At 37.0% G+C, this 22,890-nt stretch overlaps 1 protein-coding gene across 2 annotated transcripts in view; it reads left to right on the top strand.

Moving 5' to 3' along the window:
* The first annotated feature begins 5,767 nt into the window (after nucleotides 1-5,767).
* The window catches only part of LOC149536852 (Transducin/WD40 repeat-like superfamily protein), a 65,339-nt gene continuing 48,216 nt past the window's right edge, over nucleotides 5,768-22,890 (top strand). The window contains exons 1-2 of one of the 2 annotated variants that reach the window (XM_089805255.1): nucleotides 5,768-5,941; nucleotides 6,038-6,093. In XM_089805255.1, coding sequence (XP_089661381.1) covers nucleotides 5,884-5,941; nucleotides 6,038-6,093 — 114 coding nt within the window. In that variant the 5' untranslated portion in view covers nucleotides 5,768-5,883. The remainder of the gene's footprint in view (nucleotides 5,942-6,037; nucleotides 6,094-22,890) is intronic. The other variant, XM_089805254.1, reaches the window with a different exon arrangement.

The raw sequence follows: 22,890 nt of genomic DNA, 5'->3' as shown, positions 1-22,890 counted from the left end.
CACACTACCATTAAATGCTCAAAGAATAATCAAGATGATCTAAATAATAGATTTTATTTGGTACACTTGTAGAGGCATGAAAATTATAGAAACCCTGACTAGAGAAAACCTTGAAGTGATGGAAACGACGCCAATCAATGCTAAAACTCCTCAAAATAGATGATCAAATGGTAGGAAGAGTGTCCATCACATTGTTTAAAACCCAACATTAACTTGGAGTGGTTGGGATCGATCAAAAAGATCAGATTGTGCAAGAAACCCAATTGTCCTTCGTTTCTAGCTTACAAATTAGCAAGGTTAGTAGTCAAATAAAGTTCTACAACCAAGATGAGCCATGTGGATCAATAGAATTATTTCTTTTTACCACCTCGCAAGGTCTTCATAAGTTTGATTGCCCCATTGGCCAACTAACCGTGTCACCTTCTAACCTTGACTGTGACGGCTTATGGAACCATGACCTAACTGCGATGTGACTGCAGTGTTATTTCCTTAATTGGGTCTGTTGAGACACATGGTCATTTGTTGCTTGCCTACATTTCCTAATTTCCAAGCAAGTCCATAATGTGGGCAAGCGATGATCATCGATCACCAAACAATTAACAATCATGAAAGACTCTAGTTATTACTGTGCTTGCTCTTAAAACTTTTAGGCCCACTGAATACTCAACATCCACCTCTGCAGACACATAAACCCTTGACCAATGAGGACAAAGTAGCTGACACATATTTTCCACCTAGCAATCCAACCCTAATAGTCCAAATAGAAGAATGGACCCACATGTCCACATGTCGAAACTTCACTTTCCCACATTGTTAGAGAATTTGACAAAATATAAAATGTAGGAAAGCGACTACTAATAGAATTCTAGTCATATTCCAACTCACATTGGCATATCAGAGTAGTCAAAAGATGACCCACAAATAAGAAGCAAGGCCCCACCCTAGACGCGTGGCAAAAGGTTGCTTCTCGCATTTGTAAACAACCTTACATCTTGATAAAGTGGGAAAGTGCCCGCCATTGATCCTGGGAGATCTGATAATGAATGGAAACATGCAGACGCCAAAAATAACTTAGGAAAATACAAAAATATTATAAGGTTTTTATTTAATTTATTTGTATTTCCATGGCATTGTTTAATAATAAAGGTTGTACATGACTATTTAACATTTGAATTCAATATGGTAATTTTGGCAGGAAGGCAAATTTGGCCAACAAGTAGTAAATCTCAAAGGAGAAAGGGATTTTTTTTTTGAATTATGTAGCCATTGGGAGGTTGATTTTGATAACTCAGTTATGACCACTATTTGGTTGAAGAGTTAGGTTGCCTTTAATAGAAAGACGAGTTTGAAAGGTGGAAATTTAATGAAAGATTGAGTGCATCAAAACATGTCATGTTTGGCGGTGGTGACAATAATTTTTCAATCACCCTAGGAGTAAATGAGTAGATTTGAGGTGTGTGAGTAGTTGTCTTGATAGACAGGTGACATGCTTTATGAAAGGACAAACTGTCACCTCATAAATGAAAGATAGTGTGGGGTGGCATGTGATGGAAGTATAATACTTTCCTTTAAAGGATTAAATAAATTGAAAAGGTTTAAATAATGCAAATAAAATTTGATAATTAACATTGGAAAGAAAGTGAAGTTGTTGTAATGGAGGCTACCTTCACGTTCAAGAAAAAGAAGCATCAAAAAACTTTTTATCGCCCAGTCAAAGATCATCACCTGAAACAATTGCTTCATTGCCCTTCAAAGGAGATTATAGATGCAGTGAAAGGAATGATGGGGATTGTTTCCAGATGCGACTCACCATTGGAAGATCACTATAGATATTGTAGCTATGGTCACGACTCGGGGTTTAGAATTGGGAACTCTGGAAGCTAATGTGAAGTAGGTAATGGAAGCCTTATTCTCAAAGGATTTGATAGTGGGTTTATATGGGATACTAGAATGGGTGTGGCTAGTGTTCAGATTTGATTATAGTGAATGTTTTGTGAATGTTTGGATTTGATTATAGGTGTGGATAGAAAAACCTACAAGGAAACGATTCTGGTAGAGTGAAGTAAATTGGTGGAAGAGATTGGAAGCTTCCAAGAGAGGCAAGGGCAATGAGTGTGTGGTTTAAATGTAGCACATCCTCATAGGTGACAGTCTACTAGACTTCATCGACATTAGATGGCGGTGAAGGTGGGATTTCTTGGAAGGGATTAAAGGGGTCGACTTGGTGCTGTAAAATTTTGGCATTGTTGAAATTCTTGGGTTAATGAATGCCAGAAGAATAGAGTCTTTTTGGAAACTAGCCTAATGAACATAGATGAATTTTTGACTAAAGGTTGTCAGGGATAGAGTTTGATGGAGGAATGAAGGTAAATCCAATGAATGCAGTTAGGAGAAAGACAAGACGATGTAGGATGAATGAAAATTATGGAATATGCTTGGGTTTCTTGTGGAACAAGTTGGCTGGGTGACTTTGAAAATCTGATATGACAAAATGACAACAAAGGTGATGGTTTTTGGCAAAAATAGAATCAATGAATAGTAAGCAGGAAAGTGAAGGCTAGAGAACTCAAATTGTGGTGGGTCTCCTTTTTCTTTGATGACGTCATGTGAATGACTATTCATGTATGGGCTTATAATCCCTATGTATAAAAATGAAGGGTGGTATATGGAGGTTGTTTATGATATGTAAAGGGAATTTGATATAAGTTGTAGGTTTAGATAGTTTGTTCAAGTCATGGGATGTAATGCCCAATTTTGATGATCTTTATATGTAATGCTCTCTTTTAAGATGAATAAAAATAACTCTTATTACCGACCAAAAAAATCCAACAATTAAAAACTTAAAAAATCAAACATATGTAAATAAATTCAAAACTTGATAAGAAACACAAAAATCTAAAAATACACAACATACATGTGTTATCATTGAACTAGGGTTTAGTGATTTTCTTAATTTTAAAAAAGATTTTGTAATAATTTTCTAAAATTATGTTATTTTATGTGTCTAATAATACAACTAGACACTACAAAAAAAAACCATATATACTTCCATAAATTTATTTAAAACCTCATAAGAGACTAGTAAAAAAAAAAAACACGCACCATAGAATAAAAAATAACAAAGAAAAGATAAATTTAGTACATACTTGGTATAGTAGTGCTAACATATAAGGTGATGTAGCACAATCAAAGTCGAAAATAGCCTCCTTAGCTAATGGGGGCTCACTAGAAGCACTATGGAGCCCATAAACTATAGTTAAAAGTGACGAAAGAATTGTCACCTCGGGGCTTTTATACCTTCCTCAAAAATGACAGTTAAAAGGGGTTTCTATCGAACACTCCCTTTGATCAAAGCTCCCCACATCATAGGCTTCAATCAAACCTACATGATAACATATGTTCAATCCTAGCCTATGATGCAGGGAGCTTCGATTGAAGGGAACCCTTTGATTGAAGGTTGTGTTTATATGACTTAAACGATCACATAATTTTTGTTTGTACGGCTTAAATGATCAGCTTAAACCCACTACTATAGGATCACCTAGATATACTATTGTGTATCATAAAGACTAGGTTGTATAAGATTGAGGGTGTTATTCAACCTTTTACGAGCACTAGAGAAAGAGAAAGAGGGACCTTCAAACATAACCTTCAAGAGAACTCAAATTAGGTTAGCACAACCCAAAATGGATGCAGGGGTGCCAATACCAAATTGAAGTCCTTTTGAATGTGTACACAAAAAATATCTTCTAGTGGTTGTTCTTTCCTCTTATTGTAACATAGATTAGTTATTTGTGTTTAGCAAAGTGATCTAATGCAAGTTGTTTGACTAATTAAAATGCAAGTTTTGTAAAAGCACATATGATAACCAAACACATAAAGAGATCTAATCCAATATGTCAAAGTAAGTGCTATGAGATGAAAAAAAAAAAGGAATCAAACTCACCTTGAGGGATAGTTGACGGTTCCAATTCAAATATGAAATTGGGTTGTCAAAGTGTAGAAGAATTTGGAACCAAGCAAGATCTGGAATCATGAAGTTGAAATCTATAGACCCTAAAAATATTGAAGCCTCAAGACAAGGTCAACTTGGAGGTAAAGGTTGACTTGGTGAGGTCAAGGTCAACTTGTACAAAGTCTTCACAAAATTCTACAAATTTGAAGCTCTGACATAAACATAGCCCTAGATCTACAATCCTTAATTTGTCAATCCATAAATCTACAAATATGCTCCTACCCACAAGAAAAATGGAAATTAATGGAGGGGGAGGGGGGTTTCCTTAGTCAAGCCCCCATTTAGGAATTAATCTTCAAATGAGAAAACATGCAAAAGTAAGACAAATGTAAATATTTACCTTATTTTTCAAACCTCTATGGATGGCTCTGAATCCACTATCCATAAAGATGTATGAATTCTTGCATGTAAACGTATGTATGACATCTCAATGGATCTACAAGTGCCAAATCATAGATCCACAGATATAAGTATGTTCCAATGTTCGAAGAGATGAATGCTTGAATACTTGTGCAATGTTGATGAATGCAAATCTCCTTCCTTAATGACCAACTCCATTATCTCCAATGAAGAAATAAGTTAAAACTATAGAAGGAAATGCATGATTGATGACATGAAATGAGGGCCTCTAATAAATCCTTGCTTGGTTGGCTTGAACTCCTTGAATGCACCTTGAAAGATTGCCTACAAATGATGGTTTGAATGCAAAATCACTTTAATTGAATTGTTCTCCAAAAAGTTTTCTTAAAATAATGGATGAAGTGAGAAAGCCCCTTTTTGTATTGATTTTGGGCATCAAAATCGAAAGGGGTGAGCACATTTGGGTGGGAAATAAATTAAAAGCTTCGAAATGGGCTTGAGATCCCAAGGCAAAACACCTTGGGTAGAGGTTGATCTCGATCTCAATCTTTGTTTCCTACATTGGGATACCCTCCAAGATCTCGAGGGTAGAGAAGAAATAATCATAAATAGACAAACATTTGCAGAAAAAGTAATAATTTGAGCATAAATGCATCCATGTTCTATGAGGTTGATAAAATGCACAAGAAAACTTTAGAGCTATCAAATTAATGGGTGCTAACTTTAAAGATGGTGCAGTTTGAACATCAATCCCTATACACATAAATCACCATCAAATTGGTGTCCCATTTTTCTTAGAGATTTCAACTCAATCCTTTTGTTTCTTATATATATCCCATCTTTTTGTTTTCACCCTCAAAATCAAAACATTGAAGACAAACAAGATCCAAAGTTCTTTCATAAATATGATTAATAGTATTTGGGTATGCATAATAATTATTTATGAATTAAAGATATTTCAATAGACTGTGTCTTGTAATAGTAGACACAATCCCACAAAGAGATTACATAGTAAACCTTTTACTAAAGTTGCTAAGAACACAATTCTTGCCTCATCTTTTATATTGTTAATAACCTTGCATGATCCCTATAGTACCTTTTATTTTATCGAGAACCTCATATAAGCCCCACCTCATTCTTTTTAGTGTCAAGAGTCTTGCACTAAACAAAATTGATTTTTGATGGCTCATTTCAAACCATTAATTTCATCAACCAAGAAAAGTCCCTATTAACTACATATTACTCCCTTGAAATAAATATCTTTAATAAATATAATAATACAATAAAATAAAATAATTTACGGGCGCAAAACCAAATAAAATCCTTTATTTATTTAATTATTACGTAAACTGCTTGAAAAATAAAAATAAATCCCAAGCGTAGTTGATATAGCGATTTAATTGAAATTTCAAAATCGACCACTTCAGGCTTCTTAACCCGCTTTCTTGCCATTGAAGGAGGACAAAAAGGGCCTCGTCTCCTTAGGAACTCAGTGACAAACAGAAGCAATGCCAAGTATACCAGCCATTGGGGAAGTCACAATCTGTGAAATTAATCGCGAACTCTGTGAGGATTTTTTAATACTCTTGATATTTTTCAGCACTATTCATTTTTAGTTACATTATCAACATGCTTACTAACTGTGTTTCTGATGCGCCACAGTTACTGCAAAGCATGACTCGGATTGCCAGCCCACTGATGCCTATGCAAAGATTTTGGTAATCTATTTACATTCATACATTTGTATTCACACTCATTGTAGATTTTGAATACTTTATATTGTCCTATTTTTGATATGTGTATTAAACGTGTATATTTATTCAATTACATATTGCAGATTCTATGTTTCTTTTGCAAGAGTTTTCAATACATTTCGATTTTTTTTAATCAAATACCCATTACAGGTTTTCTTGTTTATATTACAAGTGTATTATGTGTTCAATTTGACCAATTTAAACGATCATTGCGGATCCCCCCCCCCTTGTTTCATTCAGATACCATTGCAGATGTTTGTCTTTTATTACAGGAATTTTTTAATGTTTTTGGGTTATGTTTTAATTAGAAGAACCGTTATTTGCGTTTGTTGGTACTCTCCCAAGTCATTTTCCAAGGGTTTATTGGTACTTTCATATTTTTATTACCATTGTTTTTGGATTTCTTTATCTTCACCAGGGAGCACATTTTTCAATATTTGTTTTTGTTCAGAGAATTCTTCTTGCTGGGCGGATAGCCACTTGTCTTGAGTTTACTTTCATTCATGGAGTGTTGAGGGTTTTTAATTTAACAAATATGGTGAAATGGACTTTGGAAGGTTTATTTTGTTTTTATTTATAATTTCTGATAGAGCATAGTTATTCGGAAGTGACATTTCCAAATGAGCAATATATATTTTCTGCGATGTTTTTCAAATAACTTTGATGTTGTTTTCTGATATATAGAAAAAAATTTCAAGGCATGGCATGTCTGTTACCAAATAATGACCAATCTACGTATGCTTTTTGATTTTGAACTCGTTAGGGTTAGGGCAGAAATGCACATCCATGCTTATTATGATGCCCAAGTTCAAAGCTCAGCTGTCGAGAAATCCTCTACGTCCTGTCTACTATACCCGATTTTCTGAGAAACCAGCCCAGCATCAAAAATGAGGAAAAGCCAATAGTGTGTTTGTTCTATTTCGTATGTCCAGCAAGAGGATTCACCATACCCAATAGGATGTTGACTCCAAGAATTGTCATCTGGCCTATTTATTGATGTAGATATTTTCTGTTTTTTCTTATATGTTTGGGTGCGTTGGTACTCTCATCATCCATTCTCCATGTTTTAATTAGATAATCTTTGCTTCATGTTCATATCACCATTACTTTTGTATTGATTTATCTTCATCCTTAATACATTTTTCAAAATTTCTTTTCTTTTAGGGAATTCTCTTTGCAGGGTGGATACCCATTTGTCCGGCGTTTTCTATTCATTCTTCGAGTGTTGAGGGTTTTTAATTTAACAAATGCAGTCAATTCGAAGTGAAAAAACTCATTTTGTTTGCATTTATAATTTTTTTAAGAGCATAGTGATCTAACAGTAACATTTTTGGATGAGGAATATATATTTTTGGTAATAATTTTCAAATAACTTTGATATTATTCTCCAATATTTTGAAAAGCTTTGTAAGCATGCTCTGTTACCAAATAATGACCAATCTACGTATGCTTTTTGATTTTGAACTCGTTAGGATTAGGGCAGAAATGCACATCCATGCTTATTATGATGCCCAAGTTCAAAGCTCAGCTGTCGAGAAATCCTATACATCCTGTCTACTATACCCAATTTTCTGAGAAACCAGCCCAGCATCAAAAATGAGGAAAAGCCAATAGTGTGTCTGTTCTATTTCATATGTCTAGCAAGAGGATTCACCATACCCAATAGGATGTTGACTCCAAGAATTGTCATCTGGCCTATTTATTGATGTAGATATTTTCTGTTTTTTCTTATATGTTTGGGTGCGTTGGTACTCTCATCATCCATTTTCCATGTTTTAATTAGATAATCTTTGCTTCATGTTCATATCACCATTACTTTTGTATTGATTTATCTTCATCCTTAATACATTTTTCAAAATTTCTTTTCTTTTAGGGAATTCTCTTTGCAGGGTGGATACCCATTTGTCCGGCGTTTTCTATTCATTCTTTGAGTGTTGAGGGTTTTTAATTTAACAAATGCAGTCAATTCGAAGTGAAAAAACTCATTTTGTTTGCATTTATAATTTTTTTAAGAGCATAGTGATCTGACAGTAACATTTTTGGATGAGGAATATATATTTTTGGTAATAATTTTCAAATAACTTTGATATTATTCTCCAATATTTTGAAAAGCTTTGTAAGCATGCTCTGTTACCAAATAATGACCAATCTACGTATGCTTTTTGATTTTGAACTCGTTAGGGTTAGGGCAGAAATGCACATCCATGCTTATTATTGTTGATGCGAGTTTTGTGTCACTACATAACATATTAGTAATTGGATGCTTGATACAGAATATCAAATACACAATTCCTCTCTTGAAAAGTTATCTCTCATGGGTCATGAGTATAACTCCAATGTTCCTTACACCGTTGGATACTCGCTCAGTTTTATCAATGTGATTTGCTGGTAATCACGTAGGCGGCCTTACGTTTTCTTGTTTGAGAAAAATTTGGATCTTGGTGAGAAAATGGAGATGGTGGTTCGGTGTGAATGCTAGATGATGTTGATGGCGCGATGATGGCAATGTAGGGTGAATGGCGATGGAAGGTGAGAATGCCGATGTTTTGGTTTACTTCTCTAACTAACCTCTTCTAAGCATGAAATTTGGCTACTCAACTACTCCTACTCCTAAGAATGGAAGGTTAGCAGATGGACGGGGATCGAATCTAATGAAGGCTAACCAGCGGCCCTACCTTCATAGATGCAACGCTTCAAAGGAAAGTAAACTAGATCACCACACAAAGCCTCCCAACCAGCCGCTAGGATGCTAGTGGCCTAGTGTTGACCCCTATCAAACATCTACCAAAGCTACCATGCAACTATCCATTTTATTTTACTCTTACTCTAACAACTTGAAATGAAATTGCTTCAACTTGAAAAGAAAATTTAACTATGTGGAAGTAGAAAACATGCAATAACACCCAATGTTCTTAGTCAACATGCAATGAAAAAGAGAGCACTTTGGTATTATTTTCGCAACAATTTCTCCAACCCCTCCCTTTACAAATGAGAGCCAATGGCCTTATATAGAGGTCCAAAATACAATGGACGGTAGAGATCAAAACAAGATCGACGATCCAGATTGGATCGAAAACCCTAATTAGGGTTGCCATCCCATCGGCCAATGAGAAGATGCCACCTCATCAATGGACCAATGAAAAAAGTGCAAAAGTGGCAACCAATGAGAAGGCACCAAAATGGTGGCCAATCAGAAACAAACACTTGTCCCATTCTAGAAGAAAGAGAAAGTTGCCACTTGGGCTTACATAAGATGATCTTCTAATATAATTCTTCCTTTCTCTTTTGTTCTTTTAGCTAAGGCAATGAACTTAGCTAGCCTTTCGTTAACTTCTTCCATAGGAGGACAAGGTGTGTGCTTCGCTCGGAGTTCTGCTGACTTTGCCACGCTGTTTGCTGCTTGTAGTATCCTTTCGTGATCCTTCTCATATTCCTTTGCAAACCCAATAAAAGCATTGAGTGAGGAAAGGGTGTTCAGATGTTTCCTTTTGACGGCAGCCTTTCCGAACTCATCCAATCTCGATCCAAATCCTGTCTCACTAACATCCTCCTCTCTAATACCCTCAAAATCAAGCGCCACCCCAACGTCGCTCATCATGGTCGAAATGGAAGTGTCGACGCTTGGGCCATGTTGTGCAATCTCATCATGAATTTCTTCAAGTGTTCTGAATCTGGTAGTCAATGCGACATACCAAGATTCAACTATGCTCAATCCTCTCTCATCAACCAACCAGGCTCTTTCCAAATATGCCTCCGGTAGTCTAATGAACGCCTGCAGCCTAGGAATAACCAAATCCTTGATGGGAAGAAAATTCTTCCATTCCTCTTCAAATAATCTGAATTTGTTTCTAACAGTCACCCATGACTGGAATGTTGAGATGAAGGAGGGCAAGAAATTTCGCCCATCTTGGATTGTATCATAGATCCAACCCCTTACTTCATGTAACTGAGCTGATACCTCTTCTGAATTGCTCCCGCTGTCTTGAGGAAGGGCTGCCTGATGCAGCTGTTGGATTGGCTGGCAATCTCTCCAATATTTGTTTTCGGCCTCCAACTTTACTATCTTTTCGTTTGCCTTCCTCAATCTTTCTCTGATTGATGCTATGCCTTCCTGAACCTCCTCACATTCCATATCATCTGTATTTCTTCCCAAATTATGTTCTACTATTTCGTACTCCTGGGCTGCAATCTCATCCGCTGCCTTATTGACTGTTGGTATAGCAATCTGAACTCTTCGGTGACCATCGCTGTCGCTTCTGATTACCCTTGCCACCGTATTTGCCATCTGTTTTTGGTTCTCGCTATCATCCTTTTCTATTAGTCCTTGGATATCATCAACTGCGTGAGCCATTACCACCTCGCCTCTCGGCATAAGCATTCGCCTTAACCATAGTGGTGCAGTGCATCTCCCCAAATCCGGATTCGGTTCGACCAACAAAGCATCACCAACGGCCTTAGACGCCTGACTTATCTCTTCAATATCAATCGGCCCATCTTCTTCTCTACTAGTTTCTGCCATATTTCCTTGCTGGTTCTCCGAGAGAGGGGAGTACTCCGTACTTTCACTGTAGCCACTTGATTCCGAATCAGAGCTCACCTCCACTGCGGCCCCTTTATCACTCGAATTGACCTCTTGGCTTCTAGCCTTAGTTATACTCTCCCTTGATGGCGCTGCCCGTTGTCTCTTGGCTGGAGGTTCCGAACGTTCCTGGCTTTTCTCTACCTCCAAAGCCTTCTTCTTGCTATTTCTAACTGTCTCTGATTGCCGGCCACTTCCTTCACCCTTCTGTCCGATTGATTCTACTAGACCTTCCTTCGGTTTCATCATCTCATAAGTAAGGAGAACCTTTTGTCTTTGTAGCTTTCTCAACTTGGCATTATACCACGACTCGGTATGCAAATCTACTGTCCTTGTGACTGCCTCCAAGGAAGGATCCTGATGATCGTCCCAATCCACTGGATTCAACTCTGTTCCAACTACTGTCTCATAGTCTTCTCTCAACACACTACGATCATCCTCCAATTGATCGGGAATATCAAGGCCTCTCCATCTGATATCTCTCATCATGTTCACCGACAATCTCGAGAAAGCTAGCTTTCTCACGTGAAAATCATCCTTTGCATTGGCCCAAAAGTCCTCTATAGTGGGAACATGCTTAAATTCGCTTCCATGAGATGCCTTGATAAGACCAACAGGGTCGAATCCTTGCCTTGCTCTGTACCATCCTAGATGATACCACTCCAATTCCTTTTTCGCAGCCTCAAAGGTGGCCCGATTTGGGCAACTATCATTGCCAATTATAATTGAGAAGGAAACGCCTGTTTTCCCCTCATTCCTCATTACTCTATCATAGTGCTCAAGCTGCCTAGCCAATTCCATCAAAACTACCTTGTCGGGCGGGTATCTTGGAAGCCTCTTGGGACGAACTGTACTTCCTGCCACTCTAATGTATGTGAATTGCGGGAATTGGATGAACCAACTCCCAAACTTCTTAATCCTTGCTTCTGCTTCCGATGAAAGTCTCTTAGCAGGCGCCCCTTGTAATACCCTTACTGTCTTCATGGCGAATGCATCGCAAAACATCTTGTAATCCTTGTTATTGTGCAAATGAAGCTGCGGATAGCATTCATGCACCAAATATTGCCCCGGCCCATTACCAATCTCTCCTAAGGCCCTAAGTCCCGGACTCTCATACAATCTAGCAATTAAGTAAAACAGATAGGATCCCATGTAGAATTGCCTTTGGTTTTGAACTGTTCTAAGTTGCACCTCTAAATTTTCACTTATGATCCTAGCCCAATCAAATTTTCCTTTTCCCTTTTCAATTTCATCAATGAAGAAGTACATCCAGTTTTCGAATTGCATAGCTTGAGCTAGGCCCATGATCCAGCTGAGAAGAACAATGAGATCATCATATTCCGGCTTGAAATCTGCCACTGTAAGCCTTGTTGATTTGTTAACTCCTTTCCTTCCTTCGTGTATCCAATTCCGCTTTAGATGTGAGAAGTAGGCCTCTTAGTTACCTTGAAATGATTTGGCCGCCTGATCCACCATTACAACTGTCATGCCCTTGCTCTGGGGAATATTAAATGTCTCTTCAATTGCTTGTTCGCCAATGTTGGCCAACACTCTCTTCCCTTCGCCAAAAATGATGGATTTACTGTCTAGATCAAATCTGGATGCACACTCCATAATCAATTCCGGACAAGGCAAAGTAGGAGGAAAAGCTGTTGCATGTACAATTCCGCTCTTGTATATCCTCTTTGCCAAGGGGGATTGTCCTTCCTTTAGTTTGTCCCTCATCCGTATCATGTCCACTGTAGCGATATTAGTATCGGTTATTTTCTTCATTTTCGAGAAGAAGGAAGTTTTGGGCGTCATATCCTCTTTGTCTTTCTTAGCGTTTGCCCGCTTGGGATTCTTACTTGCACTATCATCCTCCATGCTCGTCGCCCTATTACGGGATGGTAGAGTGGTGGACCAAAAGGCAAGAAGAACCAAGTAGTGCAATTCTTAGAAAAGAGCGAAAGAATGGATGTCAGCTTAAGCACTCCTTGCAACTCTAGATGATGACTTTCACCTTAACTAATAATCTTACAGCAACTTTTCGGAACCCGGGATATGACATCAAAGAATTACAAATCCCTTTGCAAATTAGAAAACAAAGCCTCTAAGCTTATCCAACACTTGCCTTCTATGCAAAAATCAAACTTTCATATGTATCTCTTCTCCCAACAAAATTGCCCAAATCTGATATAAAAATTGCAGCCCCTCTAGAAAATCAGAATTTTGTCTTCCACAAATTTCGGCCCCCACAAAATCCGGCTCCCACAAAATTCGGCTAAGCATGAAAAAAAAATCTGCCCTTCCACAAAATTCGCCCAAGCAAAGAAGGAGCAAAATCTGTAAAATCTGCCACCTAGGGCACAAATCGCAGCCCACAAAGTGGAGCAAAAATCTCCAAAAACGCAAAAAATCTGGCCCTTAGACAAATCGCCCAACAATGGCAATGGAGAAATTGCCCAAAAATCACCAAAAAACTGCCTTCCACCAATTTCGGCCAAGTTTGGAAATCTGCCCTTGCTTCAAATTCGCCCAAGCATGAGGAGCAAATGAATTGATGAAAATGAAATGGGAGGGGACTCCCTTTATAGCAGCTTTCACCTTCCTCCCAGGCTGGCCGACTTGGTCCTATAGAGGAAAAAAAAAACAAAATTAAAGCTAAGTTAGTGGCCCACTTTAAATACTTTGCCAAAATTTTAATTTTTCTAAAATGAAAACTGCACTTTTAATTTACTAATTAACCACAAATTGCAAAACGAAATTGAATGGTGCCTTGGGGATGCTAAAAATTTCTATTTAATGAGGGTTTGCTAATTAATACATCTTTGAAGTTGAATTTTGGCTAACCAAAAGCCATTTCTTAATATTAATTTACCAATTTCATTAAATACCAAAAGCTTTCAAGGCAAATTTAATCTATTAAAGCCAATTTTTGCAATTTTCCTCTAAATCGATTTTGCTAAATAATTAAAATTTTATGACAAAAAATAAAATTGCCTCTAGAGTAAAAATCGATTTTGCAATTTAACTTCATCTTACAAAATTAAATTCTATTTCACCAAAAAAAAAAAGATTTTCCAAGAACCTAAGTCTAACGAAAAATTTCCTTATTTGAAAATCATTCAAATTTACAATTAAATCCAAATTTTCAAAAGAAATCGTCTAAGTACAAAATTCACAATCTTATCCTGCCAAGTTGAAATCAATTTTGAACTTATTCGGCCTAAGGATAGAACTGATAGCTCTGGAAAATCAAGTTGAAACCGGGCGAAAAATACATCTAACCTTCTCCACTGGCCCTAAAGGCGATTAAAAAGGGGGTCCCCAAGATTTTGGGGCGATGTGTGAAAACCTCACAACAATTATGATGCCCAAGTTCAAAGCTCAGCTGTTGAGAAATCCTCTACGTCCTGTCTACTATACCCGATTTTCTGAGAAACCAGCCCAGCATAAAAAATGAGGAAAAGCCAATAGCGTGTCTGTTCTATTTTGTATGTCCAGCAAGAGGATTCACCATACCCAATAGGATGTTGACTCCAAGAATTGTCATCTGGCCTATTTATTGATGTAGATATTTTCTGTTTTTTCTTATATGTTTGGGTACGTTGGTACTCTCATCATCCATTTTCCATGTTTTAATTAGATAATCTTTGCTTCATGTTCATATCACCATTACTTTTGTATTGATTTATCTTCATCCTTAATACATTTTTCAAAATTTCTTTTCTTTTAGGGAATTCTCTTTGCAGTGTGGATACCCATTTGTCTGGCGTTTTCTATTCATTCTTCGAGTGTTGAGGGTTTTTAATTTAACAAATGCAGTCAATTCGAAGTGAAAAAACTCATTTTGTTTGCATTTATAATTTTTTTAAGAGCATAGTGATCTGACAGTAACATTTTTGGATGAGGAATATATATTTTTGGTAATAATTTTCAAATAACTTTGATATTATTCTCCAATATTTTGAAAAGCTTTGTAAGCATGTCATGTCTTTTACTAAACTAAACAATCTACTTACATGTTTTGATTTTGAGTTTGTGAGGGATAGGGTAGAAATGCAAGTCCGTGCTTATTATGGTGTCTAAATGCAAAGCTCAGCTGTTGAGAAATTCTCAACAACCTGTCTAGTACATGTGACTGTTGGAAAAAAGTTGTCATTGATTTCAAAAGGAGTATGGGGTAAACCATTAAGGCAAAAAACATCAGTATGTGAAGAGTATTTAATATAAATCTTAGCTCACTTTATTATCTTGGCATTGGAATTCAGTAAACAATAAAGAAATTGTTATCATCATTGGGCCAACTCCTTGAAGGGGAGTTGCTTCTCATTTTGTCCTACTATTACGGAACTGCTACATTTGTGAAATTTAAGCAAATAAATAAAATAAATCAGATTTAGTCAACCACCTTTGGTGTCCAAGACAAAGCCATATAAATGATTAAATTCCTCAAGTTTATGAATAAATATATGTAGCATCAATGTGATAAAGGCAGCATTTTAGTCTGTAAAGGAACAGCAATTAAGATTAAGGAATCAACAAATAAAGTTTGTAAAGGCAGCGATTCATTATCAAAGACATCATTTATATTTATAAGGGCAGTGATCATGTTTAATCTTAAAAAGCAGTGATCAAGAGACATGACTACTTAATTGGAGATCTCTTTCTAAAGAGATGCATATCCTTAATTAGATATGAAGATATGAATGAAATAAGAAGAATATATAGGAATGAAATAAGAAGAATATGGAAATGTGTGAGGAGTAATATTGAAGATCTATATTGAAGGAATGTTGGAGAGTTATGACAAGATTTTGAACAGTCATTGAGAACTGAATTACAATGACGTATCAGTTCAATTAAGAGCAGACCTAAGAGCATAAAATTATGAAGAGTCTTTCAGATCCATATTAAAGAATATATGCAGCCCTTGTATGAAAAACATATACCAATACTTGTGAAGAATTCATTGCAGATTTATAACAGACAATGACTGATTTGGAGCCGGTTTGGGTCAGAATTTGGATCAGAAATTGCACTATTTTTGAAAAGACTTTAATGCAGATCTTGAATACAGATATAATGCAGATTTTGAGCAGAGATATGAGGTGAACTTGAGCAGAGAGGGCAGGTTTTGAGCAAAGATCAAAGTAGAGTTGGAGCAGAAATATGTGATGTTTTGGAGCAGATATTAGACAGGTTGGTGCCTTTAAATTTAGAGGTAATTGGTGTTTCTTGCTGAGTTGGTACTTAGTTGTGGGATTTGGTGACTAGGTTGGTGCCTATGAATTGTGGGGACTAGTGCTCCAGTAGATTGGTGCATATGAAGTTGTAAAGAGATTTATTTAGGCAATATTTTGCTGTATTTCTCCTGTAAGGGTTTTCGTGTAAAACTTGTGTTCTTGTGTTGCATAATTGTTAGATCTTATGTGAATGTTATTGTGTAATTGATGTTACTATTATTGTTAATTTGAAAAAGGTAAAAGATTGTTTTATATCGATTCACCGCCCTGCCATTCCTCTCAGTATAAGTGTGTGCTCATTACTGTTTGCGGGAGAAACCACCCCAGCACCAAAAATTGTGCAAAATCAATAGTCTTTTCTGTATGTCCAGCAAGATAATTCACCATACCCAATTGCTTGTTGGCTCCAAGAATTGTCATCTGGCTTAAGTGTTGTTAATTGTATTGATGCAGATGTTTTCTGTATTTATTAGAGGAGCTTTTTGTATGATTATGTTAAGAGTGTAAGTTGGTAATTTGATAATTTGCTTTCCATGTTTTAATTAGAAAAACCTTGCTTCATATTCTTATCAACATCATTTTTTGGATTCATTTATGTTCATCCCTAAATACATCTTTTTAATAATTCTTTTCATTTAGAGAATTGCCTTTGTAGGTTTGATAGCCATTTCCTCTTCAATTTGCTTTCATTCATATAATAAATGGAAGTGGGAAGAATTTTTTTGTTTGCATTTGTAATTTCTTGTAGAACACAATGGTCTGGAAATGGCATGTTGAATTTTCAGATGAGCAATACACATTCTTATCTATATTTTTAAAATAATTTGATCATATTTTGCAATATTAGAAAAGCTCTGTAAGCAGGGCATGTCTTTTACTGAACAATAAACAATCTAATTATGCTTTTTGATTTTGAGCTTGTGAGGTTTAGGGCAGAAATGCAAATTCATGCTTATAATGATGCCCAAGTGCAAAGCTCAACTATCGGAATTTCTCTAGACCTAACTGTGTGAAGAACCATCCAGCACCAAAAATACTGAAAAGTTAGTAGTCTCTCTGTTTCATTTCTGTATGTCCAGCAAGTGGATTTACCTTACTCAATTGGGTGTTGGCTCCAGGAATTATCATCTGGCCCAAACATTGTTAGTTGTACTAATGTGCAGAAATTTCTATAAGGGTTTATTTATTGTTTGTAGCCCTCATGAGATGTAAAAGTATATGCAGCAAAATCATTGCGGCCTGGGGGCAAAGTGCTGCATTGGTCAACTACGTAGTGTAGAGTTGTACCTTTGTAATGGGGGGTTGTTGTTAAACTCTGTTAAAACTAGAAGTCCTGAATTTGGTTACTTTTATATTAGCACCCGACATTATTTTCTTTTACTCTTGTACTTATATGTTGCTGCTATTTGGTACTCATCTAAGTGTTCTGAGTAATCAAATATAACCTATAGTGGAAAGTTTTATTTTTTAAACGTAAGGAAATTACTTATCATCAATGAAAATGGTGTAACAGAATAGCTGCAAAAGTAGGAGGAAGAGTGTAGGGCATAATAAAACAATGGTGTAATTAAAGATAGTTAGTATTGGGGTTGAGTAGTTAGGTAGTGAGGGGGATGTGTTGGTTGGTCTTCCTAACCAACTGACCTCTATCTAAGAACATTGAAATATGAATGACATACTCATTATTTTTGGTAATCAACAAAGCATTTACTGCCAATATCACACATACCAAAGTTGGCGAGGGAAACCAGTATACTTTATTGATTACCAAAAATAATGAGTACATCATTCATATTCCGATGTTTTTAAAAAGGGGATGTGTCGGTTGGTCTTCCTAACCAACCGACCTCTATTTGAGAACATTGGAATATGAATGATGTACTCATTATTTTTGGTAATCAATAAAGTATACTGGTTTCCCTCGCCAACTTTGATATATGTGATATTGGTAGTAAATGCTTTGTTGATTACCAAAAATAATGAATACATCATTCATAGTCCAATGTTCTTAAATAGAAGTTAGGAAGACCAACTGACACATCCTACCCAACCCCAAGACTATCTTTAACATCATTGTTTTCTTACACCCTACAAAGAGCTTCATTGATAACCTAGATGATTAAGACAAAAATATATAAGACAAACATCATTGTTCTAATGCCCATCGAAATTGAGAGCTTGACCTATGGCAATTCTGAAAGGTATAAAGCAAGTATCACATACAAGCCAATAGCATTGATGGAAGTATTTATTTTCAAAAGCCAGAAAAATGCAAATTTTTCTTCACTTGACGTGGTGGAAGTCTGACACATTTGCCATGATTGTTTTCAGTATTCCTTCTAGTTTTTGTTTATCCTGCATATTTGCTTTCAGCTGTTGTTTATATCTCCTCCATCTGCAGAGAGATCTGATCTGTTTTAACTTTTGTGCTTTGCTCATGATAAATCATCATGCCATTGCCTATTTGTGTTCTCCGTTGTCACAGGAAACTCTTGATGCCTGATTCTGAAACTAAGTAATAGTCTTCAGCAGGTCCTTTTTTGGTTCTTGTTAGAGTTTTAGGTGACTCTACAACACTCCCAGCATCAAATGAAAGACCAAGATAACTTCCACAAGAGAATTACAAGACAATTGCAACAAGATGCAAGAATGATATTATTGATAATGAAAAATGCACATCAAGTGGATTACAATACCATAACTGATGGATTGATGCAACTGGAATGATTTACAATGTAGATGTGCTTGCTCATGTAGGAAAAACAATAAGAGACTATGATAAGAAGAAGATGAGCTATCACCCACTCAAGGTGGAATTGCATGTCCACAAAGTTGGATCATCCTCTATTATCTAGTGAAACAGGTGCAACATGTGGAGGATGATCATGTGATAATGACACTAAAGGTGGATCTCACACATAAAGTGGAATGTGATAACAACTATGATCACTTAAAGTGGAATTTCTTCCACACCATGTGCAAATAAGGTGCAAACTCATAGTTGTCTCATATGCAAACTACTATGCAATGGATTATCCTAAGTAAGATGAAGTAAAGTGTAATTAGCAAATACTTAATTACACCAACAGTTTTGAATCCTTATTCTTTGTGTTTTTAAATATGTCCTTGTACACTCCATCTTCATGCCAGTTACATGCCTCACTGAAGTTGTCATATAGTCTACCTTTACTCATTTCAGCTGATGTGGCAAATTGTTCTCTAATGCATGAAGGAATGAGAGATAACAGATAAGGCATAAATGAACACAAAGAAATGCAATGCATGTCTTCAAATACTCAATGCCAAAAACCCTATTCTTGGTGCACGTCATATTTATGGGAAATAAGTAGTTTTTGATTAATGCGGGAACATGCTTTGACAGGGCCTCAAAACCCATTACAATCAGATTCTGAGGGGTATCTGGAACTCCTCTAAGATGAGACCTTGCAATATAGAAAGCAATTAGAGAGCAACAACCCAAAGCCAACCCAAAGCTAGCAAACAATTGGCAGCCAAGAAGGAGGATTGTGAACTCTATAAAGTCCCCACTCAGAAGATTGTCACAGCCAACCTCCTCAAGCAAACCAACAAACAAATGCTTCTCACCCGTCACCAACTAACAAGGCAATATGCATTACATCCAACAAAGAGACAAGGAAAGAAAGGGGGAGACACAGCAAAGCCCAACCTCTCAAAACACTCCACCTTGACCACAACCAAAGTCTCCTCACCCATAAATTCACCATCTGAAGCCAAGAAAATTTGAAAGCTAGAAGACACCATCCACATGAAGGAGCAGAGAGCCATATGCACAAGAAATTACTCTCTTGAAAATCATACAACCTACCACACCTGGAAAAGTAGTCTTGAAACAATGGTACTCGGAGAAATCAGCTCAAGAGTGAGAGGTCTCTTGCGGAGAAGGGAGGCAGAAGAAGGGCCAAAATCGTCAAAGCACCCTGTCTTATGAAATTCAGCACACCACTGAAAGAGAGAAAAATTGCTGAAAAATCCCAAAACGTAGAGGGGAGGAAGAGGGGGTTGAGATTATCAAGGCACCCTTCTAAAAGAACTTCAACACCCCCAAACCTAAACAATTCTAAAGTCAAGAAATCCCCAACAAGAAATGCAACACCAACACCAGTGGAACGAAAAATCCCAAGAGAAAACTTCTCTGAAAAGAAGCCTTTTTCAGAAGGAAGGAGGCAGAAAGGCCAAGATCATCAAAGCCTCTAAACTTAGAAAATCACCACCGACCACCACCATACTCCAACCAAAAAAACATCCCTTTGAGAGAAGAAGAGTCCAAGAACAATAGATCCAAAACTCGCTTCTAAGAAGAAGCATCTCTTCCATCTAAAAGAGATAGTTAGCAAAACATAGAGAGAGACCAAAACCAAAATAGCAGTGGAGCAGAAGAGCTTCCAGGCAGCAAACTCCCACAGCAAAGAGGGGACAAAAGAGGGTTGATATCATGAAAGCTCATCCCTGAAAGAAAACCAACACCCTCAAGCACCAACAATTCCAAGTATGAAGAGTATAAAGCTTAGAGGCCTAACAATGACAACTAAAAAGGAGCATCTTTCCCATCCAAAAGAATCTGATTGAAAAGCCCAGAGAGAGACCAAAACCTTCAAGGCCACAGACCCGCAGTAGAAGAGCATTCACCAAACCAAGAAAACAACACCTCCAAAGAGACAACTGCTCCCCCATCCAAATATATCAGCACGCTCAGGAGGAGGGCCACCTTGTTGAACCAAGCTGCATAGAGAAAATGAAGCAAAGAGAACCACTGCTGCCCCCCGGAATCACCACGATATCAAGCAAATGAACAGGGAAGACCAAACATCATTCCTCTCCAGAAGCCATAACAAATGAAGCAAAGAACCAGGACTTCCATCTGCACCAATCAAATAAGACCCCCACCAACACTTGGATGAAAAAGCCCATCTACACTCGTAAGCACAGCAGTGGGCCTCCAGCTCACAACCAAGTGGAGAGATGCAGAAAATATTGCACAAAGCAAATCTGAGAGAACCATCCACAGAATCGGGCATTAAAGAATGGGGGCATAACCAAAGTAGACCACAGACAAGCCATAACGTCTGTAGGCATCAAAGACAACCTCGTCACCACACCTAAGAGAAATGGTTCAACCTCCCAATTGATGAAGAGCCCAGACAGGGCAAAAAATCCATTGTGAGACAGAAGAACAAGAACCAGTTCCATAAAGGGGAAGAACAGGCAACTCCAAAAGAAAATCTGCAACCCACACACTAAAGCCCAAAAAACACTGGGCCATAGAGAAGACCCAATGATAACAAAAAGGGAAAACCTCAGCCTAGACAAGACCGAGGTGACAGAGGAAAGGCTGCAAATCTAAGAAAACAGTAAAAAAGTTGATCCTCCATTGTATCAGTAGCAGACAAAAGAGGCTCCACATGAGCCCTTTGCCAACAATACACAAACACTCCTTGGAAAAGGGGGGAAAAACCATCCCTTTAGCTCCACCATAGACCACACCCTCCGCATCGTCCTCTGTTGCTTCATTTACCTCTTCCCCATCTGGCATACCCTCAGATTTTCTCCTGCGATTGCCTAAAGCCCTTAGTTTCAAACTCCCACTGCTCCCGCCCATTCTCAACTCATCAATGGCTACATGGAATATAAGCAGTTGCTAACATCATTGTTGTATGAATTTTTAACTTTCTTTTGTTGAATTCCAAGCTCAAAGATTGCCATACTAGCAGGTGCTTTCCCGAAAAGGTTAGTAGTTAACCACACGAGTGTCCTCTATCATGGGCAATGGGGCCATTCCTGTAGTCATTTTATGAGCTTGTCTCTTCCCTCATTCAGGTGTGTAGTGAATGATCTGCTTTCAATTAAAGAACTGTCTGTGTATAGCATTGTATTGATATGTGCCTAATAACACTAACCAAAACACATTTGAAAAGTTTCAGTGAGTGGCTTTTTGAATTCCAAGTTCTCTAATCTTCAAATCATAATCCCAACTACTTTGTTAAATGTATAATATGGCAGTGTTTGGAACATAGGTCTAACACATGACAACCAATTTTTTTGACTTGGGGAATAAAATAAAGAAATAAATACAGAAAATCTAAATAAACTCAATAGTTTATGAGAGGCACGAAAATGAATATAGAGAACACAATAATAGCATTAGTTTGAATAAGGATTGAATTGACATACCAAAATTGTAAGTTTAATACAATTATTTGGGATTTAATCTGGAGACCAAAAATAAGTGAGGGGAAAAAATGATGTTTTTGTTATTTGAGTCCAAATAAAAGGAAGTACTGTGCTTTTCTTTCTGAAGTAGCCCATTTTGTATATGATTTATTGTTGTTGTGCTTTTTAGAACAAAAGTGGAGTTTGAGAGGCAGCACCATTTATGTGTTATAAGGCAGTGTGGAGGGGTAGACCTCCCTGCATCAGGCCCAAATAAGGTCTTTGAGGTGAGCGGGCTTTTTCATATTTTTATTGCTTTCAACCAGCTGTGGTCAAATGATAAATCCCTTCAATCAGTTGACAAATGATTCAGCCCATTGAGATCTTAGTCATTTAAGATTGAAATGACAAAGAAAGAAACAGGCTTGTCAAGGATATTCAATCTTGAAGAATTTTTCAGGTGAATCTTGTCAAGAAACTCTTATGTTTCTCTGCAGAAGTTGGTGTGTGAGTCTCCAGCAAGTTATTCCCCAGCAGAAAAACTTGAGCTCAGTGAGTTGTTGCCAAGTGTGCAATTTATTGTTTGGATATAACATTTACAACAATTACAGCAATACACTTATTTGTAGTGCTGTCAGAAAAGATTGTTTGTGACAATAATTGGATTTTTTTCAATGCAGTGTTGTAAATTACCACTGGCATTTTATCCTAATATAAGTATTTGAGGATTTTAGTAATATTAAGCTTATTATTTTTTTGGGCCCT

The sequence above is a fragment of the Cupressus sempervirens genome, chromosome 10 (genome assembly GCF_028749045.1).
Source record: "Cupressus sempervirens isolate cs-2001-9-10 chromosome 10, ASM2874904v1, whole genome shotgun sequence".
Lineage (NCBI taxonomy): Eukaryota > Viridiplantae > Streptophyta > Pinopsida > Cupressales > Cupressaceae > Cupressus > Cupressus sempervirens.
This window is presented reverse-complemented; position numbering and strand designations above follow the sequence as displayed.